Below are 14,897 nucleotides of genomic sequence, written 5' to 3'. Positions count from 1 at the left end.
AATAGTATGGCCGACTCAGCTTCTGCCGGTGCTTCTCGTGGTACGTTGTTGGATTGGATATATACAGTTGAATCATGATGTACTGACATTTTACATTATAGGACGTGGATTTGGACGTACGTTGATATAAAGGACGACAGAGAGATGTAGAATAGAATACTAACATATACAACAGGTGGTCGTGGTCGTGGTGGACCCCGTGGCGGTCGTGGCCGTCGTGGAGAGGAGAAGAACGAGTGGGTTCCTGTTACCAAGCTCGGTCGTCTCGTCAAGGCTAACAAGATCAAGTCTATTGAAGAAATCTATCTCTTCTCTCTCCCCATCAAGGAGTATCAAATCGTTGATTACTTCCTTCCCAAGCTCACTGATCAAGTCATGAAGATCATGCCTGTTCAAAAGCAAACCACTGCCGGTCAACGTACTCGTTTCAAGGCTTTCGTTGTCATTGGTGATGAAAATGGTCATGTTGGTTTGGGTGTCAAGTGTGCCAAGGAAGTTGCTACTGCTATCCGTGGTGGTATCATCCTTGCCAAGCTTGCCATTATCCCCGTCCGTCGTGGTTATTGGGGTTCCAACCTTGGTGAGCCTCACACTGTCCCTTGTAAGGTCACTGGTCGTTGTGGTTCCGTTATGGCTCGTTTGGTTCCCGCTCCCCGTGGTACTGGTATCGTTGCCTCTCCCACTGCTAAGCGTGTTCTCCAATTGGCTGGTGTCACTGACTGTTATACCACTTCTCGTGGTTCTACCCGTACTCTCGGTAACTTTGTCAAGGCTACCTTCGCTGCCATTGGTAACACTTACGGTTTCTTGACTCCTGACCTCTGGGAAGAGTCCGAATTCGTTAAGGGTCCTTATCAAGAGTTCTCTGACTTCCTTGCCCAAAAGCAAAGAAAGTAAATTTCTTGACATTGTCTCCAAATGCTCGTTTTTTTTTATCAGTTGTAGCTTGAAATAAACGTTTCAAATTACAAGTAAACGCATGGTTGTACTTTAGTATGGATTGTTAAGGGAATGGATGAGGATGGAAAAGGGAAGAATAGTATATCTATTGAGAGGGATGTGTGCTTTGCTAGCGATGTGTTGCTTGGCTATAGTATTGATGTAATTAATTTCTGATAATATAATTCTTTGATGTGTGATGTATTAACAAACGCTCAAGATACCGGCTTTGATTTATTCATGACATGTTGATTTAAAGACATTGATTTTAGCTATTACTGCGCATGAATATCATTTGACGAGGCTCATCAATGTAACATGAAGTCATGCTGGCCATATTCACAGTGACTCACTGTTTCGCACCACCAACATATAAAGTGTGTGCCCTGGATTTGCAAATGCACGCATTTCTAACCTCTGATTATGACAACTACATTAACAAAGAAACAATACACGTCCACCAGCGCCTTTCTGAAAGAGACAGAGCCATCGCTGCGTCGCCATGAGTTCCAGAACATCTTTGTATTAGTCATGGCTCAAGCAGAGATCAAAGAAGGAGGAGAGAATGGTTACTGCAGTGCTGTTTGGGACGATCAAGGCCAGCTTGTCTTTGCACTAGTCAATTGCAAGCATAATACCATGCTCTATGGCTCATGGACTCAGAATATGGATGCCATCGATCTACTAGTTGATGATTTGGTGTCTACTGGTACTCACATAAATATCAAATTTGTACACGCATTCCAACCGAGTATTCATCGTTTGCATGAACAATTATCAAAGCACAACCTGAAAATGTGCATCACAGATCAGGTCTGGGCATATGAATCTCAAAAGGTCACTTGGTCCCCTGGTTTACTCGCTACAGCAAGAGATACACATACGGAACTGAAGGTGGCGACATTGGATGAAGTGGCTTTACTGACAAAATGGACACAAGGGTTCTTTGTTCATTTGACGACTGAGGATGGCATGGATAACGCAGCCTTGCCTGATGCTGAGGAAATAGTGCGCGAAGCAATAGCAAACCAATTTGCCTACATCTTGTATGTTCGTGGTGTTCCTGTCAGCATGTCTTGGATGAAACGACCTACCGACACTGAATGCTCACTTGCCATGGTCTACACGCCAAAGGAATGCCGTAGCCGAGGATATGGTGCTGTCTGTGTTGGTTTATTGACGGAAAAGCTGCTACAGAACCGTAGATCAGTCAATTTGTTTGGTGTCAAAGGACGCAATCCAGCTGTCAAAAATATGTATGCTGGGATTGGCTATCAGTTAGTAGGCGAAAGTGCAAGATTAAGGAGGTAGTGATCGCTGAACTCAAAAAACGGGTTTCTGTGTACCTCGGTAAGAATGAGTCAATTCAAGCAAATGATCCACCCAGTTATGCCCTTGCTTACAAACTCGGCCTTAAATCCTGATTGCCGGTCAGCAAATGTAATGTATAGTTTTATTAGAATAAATCCATTATTTTTGCCAAACAAGTGATTACGAATGTTGGTATCGATGTGTAGATGGTCATAGTGATTTGAATGAAGGGCTTGCTCACGTGAATTAAGGAAATGACTCATTGTAACCCATAGGATGAAATGATATCCTTTTGAGATCTGAGTTTCTGGTTTTTTTTTTTTTTTGCTTAAATGTGTATAAATTTTCATATCTCTTGCCCCTCTTCTTTTCTTCTCCTTTCCTTCTGATATAATCACAACCTTAATTTGATCTAAAACATGTCATTAAAATTAAAACCTACTCTTGAAGAAGTGCAAGCCATTGTAGCTTCCGGTCAAGGCAACACCATCCCCATCTATGCTGAACTTGAAGCTGATTTTTTGACACCTGTGTCTGCATACCTCAAGGTAGCTGACCGTTGCGATTATTCTTTTCTGTTTGAATCTGTTGAAGGTGGAGAAAATATCAGTCGTTACTCATTTATTGGCTCTGGTAAAGTGTGTGTGTGTGTGTGTGGTGAGAGGGTTTAGGTAGTGTTTGCTGATTGAATTGAAACTAGATCCCTACAAACTCATCCGAGTGGGTCCCAATGAAGCCGTGAATGGGGACCCTCTTGTCCCTGTTCAAAAGGAATTAGAAAATATCAAGTACGTCAAAATGCCCGGTCTTCCTACTTTTACAGGTTAGTGTCTAGAGTGTTCAATCAATGCCAAATGTCCATTCTTTTACACTGTAAACATTAGGTGGTGCTGTTGGCTATGTTGGCTTTGATTGCTATCAGTACTTTGAACCCAGTATCAAAACTGAAGTCAGTGATCCCATCGGCATTCCTGACGCTATTTTCATGATGTGCGATACATTGGTTGTGTTTGATCGTGTTCGTCAAGTGGTCAATGTGGTGTCCCATTTCCGCAGCGATGCGACCGATCCCAAAGAAGTGGAACGTGAATATACCAAAGCAGCCGAAGAAATTGAAACAACACTGTCCTTATTGACCGAAGATCGCATTCCTTCTGTTCCTCAGGGTCCTGTTACCTTGGGAAAAGAAGCTGTTTCCAATGTCGGTGAAGCTGGATATAAGGGATTTGTCACTCAACTAAAGCACCACATCAAAGAAGGCGACATCTTCCAAGCAGTACCCTCACAACGATTAGCACGTCCTACCGATTTACACCCCTTCAACGTCTATCGTCATCTAAGATCTTTGAACCCTTCGCCTTATATGTTTTACATGAACCTCAAAGATTTCACCGTCGTGGGCGCCTCACCTGAAATGTTGACCAAGGTACAAGATGGTGTCGCCTTTACACATCCTATTGCCGGTACCAGAAAGCGTGGAAAGACACCAGAGGAAGACAAAGCATTAGCCGACGATTTATTAAAGGACCCCAAGGAGCGTGCAGAACATGTCATGTTGGTGGATTTGGGTCGCAATGACATTAACCGTGTCTGTAAGCCTGAAACTGTCAAGGTGGATAAATTGATGGAGATTGAATATTACTCTCATGTCATGCATATTGTGTCCAACGTGTCTGGTAAATTGCGTGATGATAAAACACCCTTTGACGCTTTCCGTGCCATTTTCCCTGCTGGCACTGTCTCTGGTGCACCCAAGATTAGAGCTGTAGAGTTGATCCGTGGGTTGGAAAAGGAAAAGAGAGGTATTTATGCTGGTGTGGTTGGCCATTTCGACTATTCTGGTGATTTAGACACCTGTATCGCTATTCGCACCATGTTGTTTAAGGACGGTGTTGCTTATTTACAAGCTGGTGGTGGTATTGTGTATGACTCTGTTGAAGAAGATGAATATCAAGAAACCATGAACAAGATGGGCTCTAACTTAGCTACGATTGATCAATGTGAACGCAAGATTTACGAGCAACAACAACACAAATAAAAGCAAGAATTTTTGCTAGTGTGTGTATTTATTTCAAAGACATATATTACAAGGTTTTATTATTATCATCTGGAAGTGAAGGAAGACCGAGGAGAAGTGACAGAGCCTACATTGCCATCTTGCGATGGTGCTTGTTGTGTCTGTTGATGCTGTTGCTGCTGTTGCTTGATGTGGAATAATTTGACATGTGTGTTGTTCCATGGGCCATAATTTGACACTGAGGAAACGTAGGCTTGTCCCCACAACATACTGCGAAACCAGATAATAAGTGGTTCACTCCATTGAAACTTGCGGATAACAACAGGATGTGCAGGCGGTAGTATTTCTGAGATGGAGATGTGTCGTAGCGTATCCATGATTTGCTCATTTGTTGCAGACTGCATATTTTCAATCTTTGGCAGCAGGTCTTGGATCAATGTCGCTGTAGTGTCCAAAGGAAGTCTTGAGTGCCAATGATACACCCAGTCATCTGTAGGAATGAACCCGTTTTTGGCGCCAGGCAAGAAGCTGCTCATTGAACTCACAGAGGAGACGCTGGATTGGCGTTGAGGGCCTGCTGCTGTGTTTTGCAAACTGGATTCACTGGAAGTTCTCGATAGAGATCCTTCAGGTAGTTTACCCCTGGCCTTTTCAGACAAACTGCCAGGACTGGTGGGATCAGGTAATGGATCGACAGACGATTGCCTTTGTAGCGATTGCTGTTGCTGTTGCTGTTGCTGTTGCTGTTGCTGCTGTAAAAGTCGACTCTCTTTGGCTTGGCGTAATCTTTCAATTTCAATCATGGCATTGTCCAAGCTAAATTCAGCTAGCTTCTCAAACTTTTGATGATTTCGAAGAATGGAGTAGATGAAGTGGATGTTGTCTGTCAAGGAAAGTAAAGCAGCTTAGACGTTATGTTATAGCTATGTAGTTATACCTTACTTACTCTCGTATTGAAATTGTATAATGTTGTTAAACGCCTCCAGCAAATAATCGACAAGGTGGTGATTTGCTTCATCAGCCAACAAAAATCCAGGTGCAGACATGGAGCTGAACAGTGCTAGCAATTTGCTGCATGTCAGTGGACAGACGTTTTTCAGGTAAGGTGAAATATTGGCAATGGTTTTGATGAGTGCTGGGTAGAGCGTGGATAGAGTGCCTCTGGAGGATGCAATCAATGAAAAAATGGTCTATGTCAACATGGTAAATAATCATTGGGACAATGGCGGATGATATGTTGAGTAGTACCAGTATAAGATAGTCTGCATAAGAGCCTTGAAAGTTGGGGATTTTGCTGTTGGTAGGGAGTGATACATGTCCATCAAAGGGTTTGTTTAGCTTGACGCTGAATGTTCTGTCGGATGATAATGTCTGTAGAATGAATGAACACATGCGAACGAGCCCCACTTGAGCTTTATACATGAATCTATCAGTCACTGTACACACTGCGCTGTTTATGCCACTTACAAGGATCCAGCTTGTTCTCACTTGCATAGAATAGTAAAACAACCATCAAATCTAGCGCTCTCTCGGTTTCCATCAGGTAATTTTTGAATCTCTATCATTCGGAGAGAGCATGAATACGGTGCTATATAGTACATGTTCTAGCCATCACACCTACATTATTCATTTCCAACAACTTCCAACACAACATCATCATTTCCACATGGTATCTCACTCTTTTGGACGATCCCGGCAAGTAACTGCTGAGGGTCTGTACAGTGGCCGGCTTTAGTTAGCAAGCAAATCTCGATCTAGCATCGTGATCTTACCTGCATAGGGGTGCTCAAAATTCGGTAGATACCATCAATCAAGAACTGGAAGTCCTGTGCTCTATGTAATTTGGATAGATAGTATCTAAATGCGTTTTCCATGGTTTCTGTGTGTGATGATTGTGGCGGTTGCTGATGGTGATCTTCCACTTGAATAGCGTCGATGCGAGCCACTAGAGTATCGTCTTCTCGCTGTGCTTGTTCTGCAGATTCAGCAACGCTCTCATGTTGATGTTGCCGTTGTTTTTCCTTGGGAGTGTGTGGGCGATAATCCAACACGATCAATAAAACTCGTAAGCATAGGGCCACCAATTGTTCTCTAGGATCAGTGAATACAATGTGATTGTAAGGAACCGCTGTCCAGCCCATGGGGTTAAACTTGCATGAAGTATTAATCATACTGCACAGAAATGCAAGCACCACTTTCCTCTCTGTCCGAGACACCATGTGTTGCAACCATCGATCCTTCTTGGCCAGTATATGAGATGGAGATCGATACATAGACTTCGATAAGAGCACAGTGAGCAGACGAAGCACTTCTGTTCTATTCATATCATTGTCCCGCGAAGATCCAATAGGCGTCGATGATCCAACGCCCGTTTCCCAAATCACATAATTCACTTTGCTCTCTGCTGTACCCATGGCATGAGGCAACGTAAAACCAGCCAGGAATAGGGATTGTAATGTCACTGTTGAGGAATCCATGTATCAGTATTTGGCATCCCCCCTCTTCCCTTTTACATCTCGTACTTACAATTCATGAGGACTTCACCTCGAGGAGGTAGCAAGTGGTTTGTCGGTACTGCTGCTGCTGTTGCTTGCTTTTGATCGGATGGAGTGGCATTGGAGGGAGAGGGCAAAATGGCATTCTTATCTAATGGACGTGGTGTCCAGAAAAACTTGTTTTCCCATTCGGCACATTCTGGGCTTTCGAAAATGAAAGGTATGATTCGGGTCAAAACGCGACAGCAGTTTAAAAGCTGGATGGTCTGTGTAGTTGCGTTGGCATTTAACAAGGTTGTCATTTGTTCTATTAGCTGTATAGGCACTCATCAATACGCTTGTTCTTTGTTTCAAAGCTGTATGTATTCTCCTCACCTTGTCTATCAATGTCTCGATATTTTCGATTGCAGTGTCTCTTGCTTTTCTGATGTCACTTGAGCCCACCAACGTATACACATCATCCACAGATTCCGGTAGTGTCCAAAACTATGTCCAGCAGCACACATCAATATCTTGTTTCCGTCTACATCTACAAGATACCAATCACTTACCAAAGGCCAGTAGTCATCGGCTGATTTGGGAACATGCTGTAGCATATGTTGTTAGTTGAAAAAAGAAGCAAACATGCTCAAAAAATAGACCGACTTACTCTTTCTTCGAATAGACGAAATACGCCTTTTCTAAAGGCAAGCTTACTATCCGTGGCACCCATTCAGAAATAGAAAAAAAAGAAAGAGAAAAGGGGGTCGATAAAATAGAGCCGGAGGAGAAAAAGCTTGCTTATATTTGTATGACAATCGACAGCCGAGCGGAGCAATGCATTAATGTTAAGCTCAAAACACCAAATGTTACTCTGTGCTTTTCTTGGTAAAATGACGTCTGCGTTATGTCAAATGCTATCCATGAGATCACTCTTGGGTTGCTTGTCAAAAGCATGGTGTGTATGCGCACAGTTCAGCTGGACGTTGCTGATGCGTTGCTATCAGAAAGCATGCATGCATTTTTCGAATGGCATCTCAACATGCCTTCCAATGTTGGACTCCACTCGAACCCACAAGTTGCACAGCAACTAACTCAACAACTACTAACAATACCGGCCTTTGAACAATAAAATCTTTACTCATTAAGGGCATTTTATTGTAGTTGCTGTGGTTCTCAGTACACATGCATCTCTATCTATGACACCAAGATTAGGTCGGGACTGGATAAATAAATTGAGATGAATGTATATCTTTACCCATTTATCTTTTTAATGTTCAGTTACAAGGCATTATGTATCAAAATTGAAACGAAAAAAAAAAGCTACACGTTGATTGGCATTTGCTGCTACGGTGGTCAACTATTGCCATTGTATCAGATACTCCAATGTAATGCTCCAGAAATCGATGGAAGCCATTAGAAGTTTGCCATCGTCATCCAGTGTCAACATCATATGTATAGCGCAACATATGATATCATCGCTACATGCCAAGTGTTTGCAGTGAGACCAGACGAGTGTAAGCAAATGTACACGCTTTAGATCTGGCTGCCACTATAAGCAAATGAGACGATGGGGCTTGATGATCCCATCCATGCTTTAGAAAATGGATTAGATTGTTACAGACCGACATGTTGACTTCTTGATATGAAAATCTGTACCTTGGTTATTTTGTAATATTACTTGCAAGCTTCAGTACATCATACAGAACAATAGCTGTTAATAATAATCTTGTATACATCTTCACTATATACAAGCAGCAAATTCGGGTTTTCATTTCCATTGTTAATAAACCTACCAGCAACATATCGCATCAAAATTTGCATGAAAGAGTTTTACCAAAATCAATATGCTTCCTATTCGAATTAAAAATTGCGCAAGCTACAGAACTGTCCTTCCAATAAATTACAGTACTAAAGATGTGATTCATGCCGTGTAAATAAAAGCCATAAAGCAATACATAGGCAAATTTAACAGCTTTCAAGCCTTCATATCTTGACATGTAGACCTTTCTGAGTCACCGGAATGACACCAACAATTGTACTTGAGTAGTAGTAACTTTCTGACACCTTTGCTCAATTTTTTGGGCCAAAAAAAGACATGGCAGAAAATCGACCAAAAGACGAAGACTTTTACTATGGTATATATTAAATCAAAAGGTTTCTCTCAATCCAAAGTAACCTTTGAAACCACTTTTATGAGGTCTTTATATGCAAAGTATGGTTATTTTCGCTAAAAACCTCGTTTCAATTTTTATTAAATTGCTCGGTAATGTCATTCAAAACATCTATTACAACTAGTACCATCGGATGCGCCTTGAAAAGCGCTTCAAGAATGTATTAGGAAGCGTAGGGTGATCATCACAGTTCATATTGTCGAATATCACAAAATAGATGAAAGAAGTCGAAAAAGGACGAAATCTGTCCAATCTTGAACAGAAAATATACACTGAGTGTGAATCAGTTTTGGCGGCATTGCTGCTGGCTGACCTAAATGCCTTTCTGTTGATGACAACGATGACTGTGAAGCTGATTAAATGAGGATCATGGAATTGAAAGGACAATAGCTTAGCACAAATACTTATTTTGGGGGGCTTTTGCCTCATAAAGGTGTATTTTACAATGACAATATCTCAAAAAAGTCGCTATAGATCTTACACAAGTCCTATATTTACTTATGGCTAGCTTAATTCCCCATCTATTAAGAGCATCAGCAGCAGCGAATGATACGACAATTCTATTATCAGAAAATGGCGATTGTGATGTACAGATGCTGCATAAAACTAGAATTTTCTTTCATATTGTCCCAATAATAGTCTTTGTTTGATATCAGTGTAAGCAAAAAGGATGCTGAGGGAGATACCTCCTCTCCTCCTCCTCCTGGCTCTGATATAACCTTTCTTTTACTAACTAATAATTGGTTGTTTAAAATCTACTTGATATACCAAAATGTCATAATATCCGACTTAAAATGTCTTTGGCGAGAGCCCACAGGGCGACGCCGTCATCGAGCGTAGCGAGATAGATCGGCTAGTTTTGTTTATACTGTAGATCATATACCTAAGCGCTAGTATCAATAACCGCAACACTACCAAGTAGCATATGCTTATTCACATTGCCCTATGTAAGGGCTATGGTGTACTGCCTTACAGTACTATCATAGCTTACAAAATTGATTCTTTCTTTCTTTCTTTCTTTCTTTGCTTTTGGCAAGCTTCATTGATTCAGTCAATTAGTGATCCAAAAAGTACAAACACATGCCACTCCTCTTCTTTCTTTTTCTTTCAGTTTCTCTACATTTGGTAAGTGTCTACAAAAGATGATATATTTAAAATCAGAGTACTTTCGTTTATGCTAGATGGCACGGTGCTCTCTCTCAGTGACATGAGCATAATAGCAAATAATTCTATGGGTGTTCTCAAGCGAGGTAGCTTGGCTGATATATCGCAAAAGATGGTATTATAGATCTCACACTATTTGGTTTCTGTCCTTATCTTCACAGTATCCTTCTGCGTGACACATGCTGCTGTTGTCTTCCATAAGAACTGGTCTAATGGTAGGTAATCCCTCAAGCAAAACCTTCTCTGAAAGGTTTATCTTACTGATATACAAATATATCAAGAACTTGTGTGTCTAAAGACCTCAAGAAATGTGTGTTTTCTACTGGTGTTATTGCAAGGCTCTTCTTTGGCTCTATAATACGAGCAGTGCAACTTCGACCCTCTGCCAAACGACAGCGAAGCAAGGCACGACCAAGCGGTTTTGACTACAAGGCGCCCCAACATCCTGTTTATCTATTCATCATTCGCGATTCCTCATAATTGACAAGCTGCTGATGCCCAAGGATCCAGCATTGATATCAGCTACAGCAATTTAACCCACAATGATGAAAAATTTCTAGGTGCTGTTTATAATACTGGCTGTAGGACAATCAAACCTATTTGCAGCCATTCTTATATTTTACACACGTGTGTCTTAGCATAAACGTTCTTGATTCATTGCTGTTTGGGCCTGTAAACCACACAAGTGCCATGACGTCGCCTCGAAGTACATCATTTGCATGGCTTTTAGGAGTGCATATATATATATATATATACGCCGGTTGCCTGCCCTTGTTGGTGCTTAGTAAGAGGTTCAAGTTGCCTTGCATCCTGTGATGAATATGTCATTTATTTGTAGGAAATCCCTGGTGACATGAGATATGCTAACCATCACATTTTAATAGGAGGACGTTTTTTATTAAGGCCAATAATATGTGAATTAGCGTTATTACCTTCAGAAAAACAAGCTATGGTACTTTTGACTCGTAATTCACTTCATAATAGCTTCAAAACCATCGATTACATCGATAATAAGAAAGGCATCTTTGTTTCTTGCCAGCCAAAAACATTTGAAGTGCCGCACTACATATATTCTAAAGCGATTTCAGAGGTTGCTTTGGATCGAAAGGGTCATTTTGATTCAATATCATAACATAATAAATGTTCAGTACTTTTGCACTTTACAATCCTAATATGGAACCTGAGTTTCAAGGCATCTATCAGACCTGGCTCATATCATAACATAATAAATGTTCAGTACTTTTGCACTTTACAATCCTAATATGGAACCTGAGTTTCAAGGCATCTATCAGACCTGGCTCATATCATAACATAATAAATGTTCAGTACTTTTGCACTTTACAATCCTAATATGGAACCTGAGTTTCAAGGCATCTATCAGACCTGGCTCATATCATAACATAATAAATGTTCAGTACTTTTGCACTTTACAATCCTAATATGGAACCTGAGTTTCAAGGCATCTATCAGACCTGGCTCATATGAGAATAATGATTTTACAATCAATCAACAAAAACCACTGTAATTTCTACCCTCTTTCCTCTGCTCAATGCTGTCAATGTTTTATTTGAGCGACGTCTCAGAGCCTCAGAGATTTCATTACTTACTGCAGACATTTTATGCAACCCATGCATTGTCAATGTCCAGACTAACGTTATTAAATATAGAATGCAATAAAATATCATTATGAACGATATAGAAGGCAATAAAATATCATCATAAACGATAGTGCTATGACCTGCCACCTACTTTCTATACGCTTCAAGAGCATTTACTACTGTATTGCCTTATGAAAAGGGCATGAGTTTGTCAGCTGGCCCCACAAGCCAAAATTAATTCAAATCCAGAATCATAGTTTGTTCCAGATTGGACATATTTTGATAATTTTGTACTCGATCGAGCTATTTTTGCAGATTCGACTAAGTGAAGTATGATAATCACCCCATGCTTCCTTAAGCTTTCCTGGAGTACTTTTCAAGGCGCTTCCAATGGTACTAAGTAAAATAGATGTTTTGAATACACTTATTAAATGATTTGTAAAGATATGAAAAGAGGTTTATGGCCAAAATGTCGAAATTTTATATATCAAAGTCCCACAAAGATAATTTCAGAGGTTGCTTTGGATTGATAGAAACATTTTGATTCAAGATATACCATAGTAAAAGTCTCCATTATCAAGATGAAAAATGCGATCGTTTGATTTTCGATGAAAACCATGAGGGATACCTCATGCTTTTTGGTCGATTTTTGACCATGTTTTTTTGGTCCCCAAAAAGTCGAGCAAAAGTGTCAGAAAGTAACTGCCAGATGAAAGCAACCATTTGGGGCTATTCTGACGATCTAAAACGGCCTTGAACGCAAGAAAATTCAGCTCAAATGCACTCATTTTTTGCTGTATTAGGGACACTAAGGACTAAAAAGTGGGAATACCAGTATGCTGCTTGCCCGTATATGAAGTAACTACGTGTATATGGATGTAGAACATCACATAAGAATCAGATCCACAGATAATATGAAGGGCTACTATGTGTAAGTGGAGGGTCAAAATGAAAGTAGCAGTATTTTGATAAAATACGCAAGAGCAATCTATAGTACTAGCTGCCGCTGCGCAGGTTGGTTCTCTACCTTCGCTACGCTTCGGTGAGAACCATCCGAAGCGTAAACACTCATATGATTAGTGATTATATATCAATCAACAATCAGGGTTCTTCTTCTAACATTTTAGCTATGTTGATTTTGGGATATTAGCCAAAGGCCCGCGGCAGCGCGAGCCGCCTGAACGTAGGTTGGTTTCCACCGAAGCGAAGCGTAGGTCAGGAAACCACCCGAAGTGCTGAAAGGCTCGTATGTCATAGTGAAAGTCTTCATTTTTGGGGTAAAAAACGCGATCATTTGATTTTCGATGAAAATCATGAGGTACCCCTCATGGATTTTGGGCGATTTTGGGCGAGCTTTTTTTTTAATCAACAAAAAGTCGAGCAAATATGTCAGAGAGTAAATGCTACATAAAAGCAATTGTGTGGTGCTTTTCTGGCCGTTCAAAACAACTTCTAGCACGAGAAATCACAGCGCAAATGCACCTGAATTTAGCTGTATTTTGCATATTTTCGAGTAGTAAGAGGCAATACGAGTATGCTACCTACCCTTGAACGAATTGCTATAGTTGTCAGGAATGTGGAGCATCATAGAAAAGTCAAGTCCACAGTTACAAATTGCTTATCAAGGGTACTCATATAACAATAAACACTCAAAAGCTGAAATCTCAACATTCATTATTAGTATTTTATTCAATTGAGTGGCAATGTTTTCGAGCATGGCTTCTTCTGTAACATGTACATTGTGATATTTGTTAGTATCCTTCAATAACAAACGAGAGTTCTGAATCCATCAAGTTGAGTGATAGATCCAACGTAGACGTATAATTTATGGCAGCGTAAGCCCACATACAAATGTTCTCCATCTTCATCACAGTCAATTGGTGGCCAAAGCATCTTCTTGTTATTAGACTGGACTCTCGCCTCGCCTTCTTGCAACAATCATATTTATTTGAAGAAGTTAAAAGGTCACTCATTTTTCTCTCGTTCTCTTTATTTTGCTCTTGAATAGAAATATTTTTCAACACATTATCAATAAATTTTCTTTTAGAAATCCCAAATGTCATGTCATTTTTCAAATGTGGCCCTGGCGATGGCTACACAAACTGCTAGTTTCCTTTATCAGATCTAGCATTAGTCATGGCGAATTGACTGGCGAACACTTTTTCAACCTGTATATTTCCCTGGGACAAAAACAAAAAGCGCGATAAAAAGAGAACAAAAGGATCAGATAGTTTCATTGTTTACAAATTCAATACACGCCCAAAACCATCTGTGATGGCCCCGTTTATTGTGTGAGAATGTGTTGAATGTTGTAATGAGTGAATAAATATGATAAATTACAGTGATTTTTTTTTAGTTGTCAGGAACCACCTTTCCAATAATATTGTATCTCTTGGAGAAAAAGGCATGCCATTGATCCAACACCTCCAATTCCTTTTCAGTGAGATCGCTGTAATCAGCAACACAATCTTCAGGCTTTAAAGAGGATTTACCAAGTGCCTGCCGATGACTGATTAACCCCTCTTATCTCTTTCTCTCTCATAAGGATAACCTACCTTGGATGAATCCTTTCCTGCAAAAACATTATAACCTGCACCAGGACCATAAGAGCTAGTGTTCTTGGAAACATCAAAGATATCGCCCTTGATGGCCACATAGATGGGAAGTGAAGGGTCAGAACCATCATGCTTGGCAAGTTCAGAGACAGTGATGGGGGTGGTCTTGGGTGCTTCACTAAACAGAATAATATCAATACATTTAGCATTGCTTCTGGAGTGTACTCCCGAGATACATTACGTTGCCATGTTGTGTGTGTGTGTGTGTGTGTGTGTGTTTGTGCTTGTGTGTAGTAAGTTGCAAAGAAGAAAAAGAAGAAAAGAAAGAGAGAAAATCTCTCTCGTGCGGGGACCTTCTTTAATTTATACTACTACCCAAATGTGTGTGTACCATAAACACACACACACACACAAAAAAGCCTTTAATGCGGAGCACTTTTCTCGCAGAATAGCATATATACCATCAGATTGTTTCATTTCAAACAATAGACCTGTCAGTGGTTAGCCAGGATGCTTTTGCGATATCGTCAATCCACCATCGCCATCACGAACATATCTAGTCTATGATCCATTGCTCTTTTCAATCCGAGAAAGCAGCAAGGTTAACATCGGTTGCACAACATACAAAACTTAAAGTTGTGCACCCTCCTCTCCCTCTCTGCCGC

General features: G+C 40.6%; 5 protein-coding genes across 5 annotated transcripts; 3 read left to right on the top strand and 2 right to left on the bottom strand.

The window, feature by feature from the left end:
* Window positions 1–6: 6 nt before the first annotated feature.
* On the top strand, window positions 7–897 carry GSY1_1 (glycogen synthase; the record flags this gene model as incomplete). Its single annotated transcript, XM_064825170.1, has 3 exons — window positions 7–40; window positions 102–116; window positions 176–897. 3 exons carry the CDS (start codon window positions 7–9, stop codon window positions 895–897), a joined length of 771 nt encoding a protein of 256 aa, XP_064680547.1.
* Window positions 898–1,362: 465 nt separating this feature from the next.
* On the top strand, window positions 1,363–2,250 carry ATC70_005886 (uncharacterized protein; the record flags this gene model as incomplete). The annotated part of the gene is made up of 1 exon (XM_064825169.1): window positions 1,363–2,250. One exon carries the CDS (start codon window positions 1,363–1,365, stop codon window positions 2,248–2,250), a length of 888 nt encoding a protein of 295 aa, XP_064680546.1.
* A 419-nt stretch (window positions 2,251–2,669) lies between these two features.
* On the top strand, window positions 2,670–4,288 carry ATC70_005885 (uncharacterized protein; the record flags this gene model as incomplete). The annotated part of the gene is made up of 3 exons (XM_064825168.1): window positions 2,670–2,883; window positions 2,951–3,073; window positions 3,135–4,288. The coding sequence occupies 3 exons, from the start codon at window positions 2,670–2,672 to the stop codon at window positions 4,286–4,288; spliced, it is 1,491 nt and encodes a 496-aa protein (XP_064680545.1).
* Window positions 4,289–4,353: 65 nt separating this feature from the next.
* On the bottom strand, window positions 4,354–7,474 carry ATC70_005884 (uncharacterized protein; the record flags this gene model as incomplete). The annotated part of the gene is made up of 10 exons (XM_064825167.1): window positions 4,354–5,150; window positions 5,214–5,457; window positions 5,516–5,679; window positions 5,735–5,825; window positions 5,889–5,981; window positions 6,040–6,728; window positions 6,794–7,076; window positions 7,138–7,248; window positions 7,314–7,349; window positions 7,412–7,474. The coding sequence occupies 10 exons, from the start codon at window positions 7,472–7,474 to the stop codon at window positions 4,354–4,356; spliced, it is 2,571 nt and encodes an 856-aa protein (XP_064680544.1).
* A 6,555-nt stretch (window positions 7,475–14,029) lies between these two features.
* On the bottom strand, window positions 14,030–14,481 carry ATC70_005883 (uncharacterized protein; the record flags this gene model as incomplete). Its single annotated transcript, XM_064825166.1, has 3 exons — window positions 14,030–14,176; window positions 14,233–14,410; window positions 14,474–14,481. The coding sequence occupies 3 exons, from the start codon at window positions 14,479–14,481 to the stop codon at window positions 14,030–14,032; spliced, it is 333 nt and encodes a 110-aa protein (XP_064680543.1).
* Between the last annotated feature and the right edge of the window lie 416 nt (window positions 14,482–14,897).

This window comes from Mucor velutinosus (genome assembly GCF_035048745.1).
Source record: "Mucor velutinosus strain NIH1002 chromosome Unknown tig00001544, whole genome shotgun sequence".
NCBI lineage: Eukaryota > Fungi > Mucoromycota > Mucoromycetes > Mucorales > Mucoraceae > Mucor > Mucor velutinosus.
The sequence above is the reverse complement of the archived record's forward strand: the minus strand, read 5'-3'. Positions and strand labels throughout refer to the sequence as shown.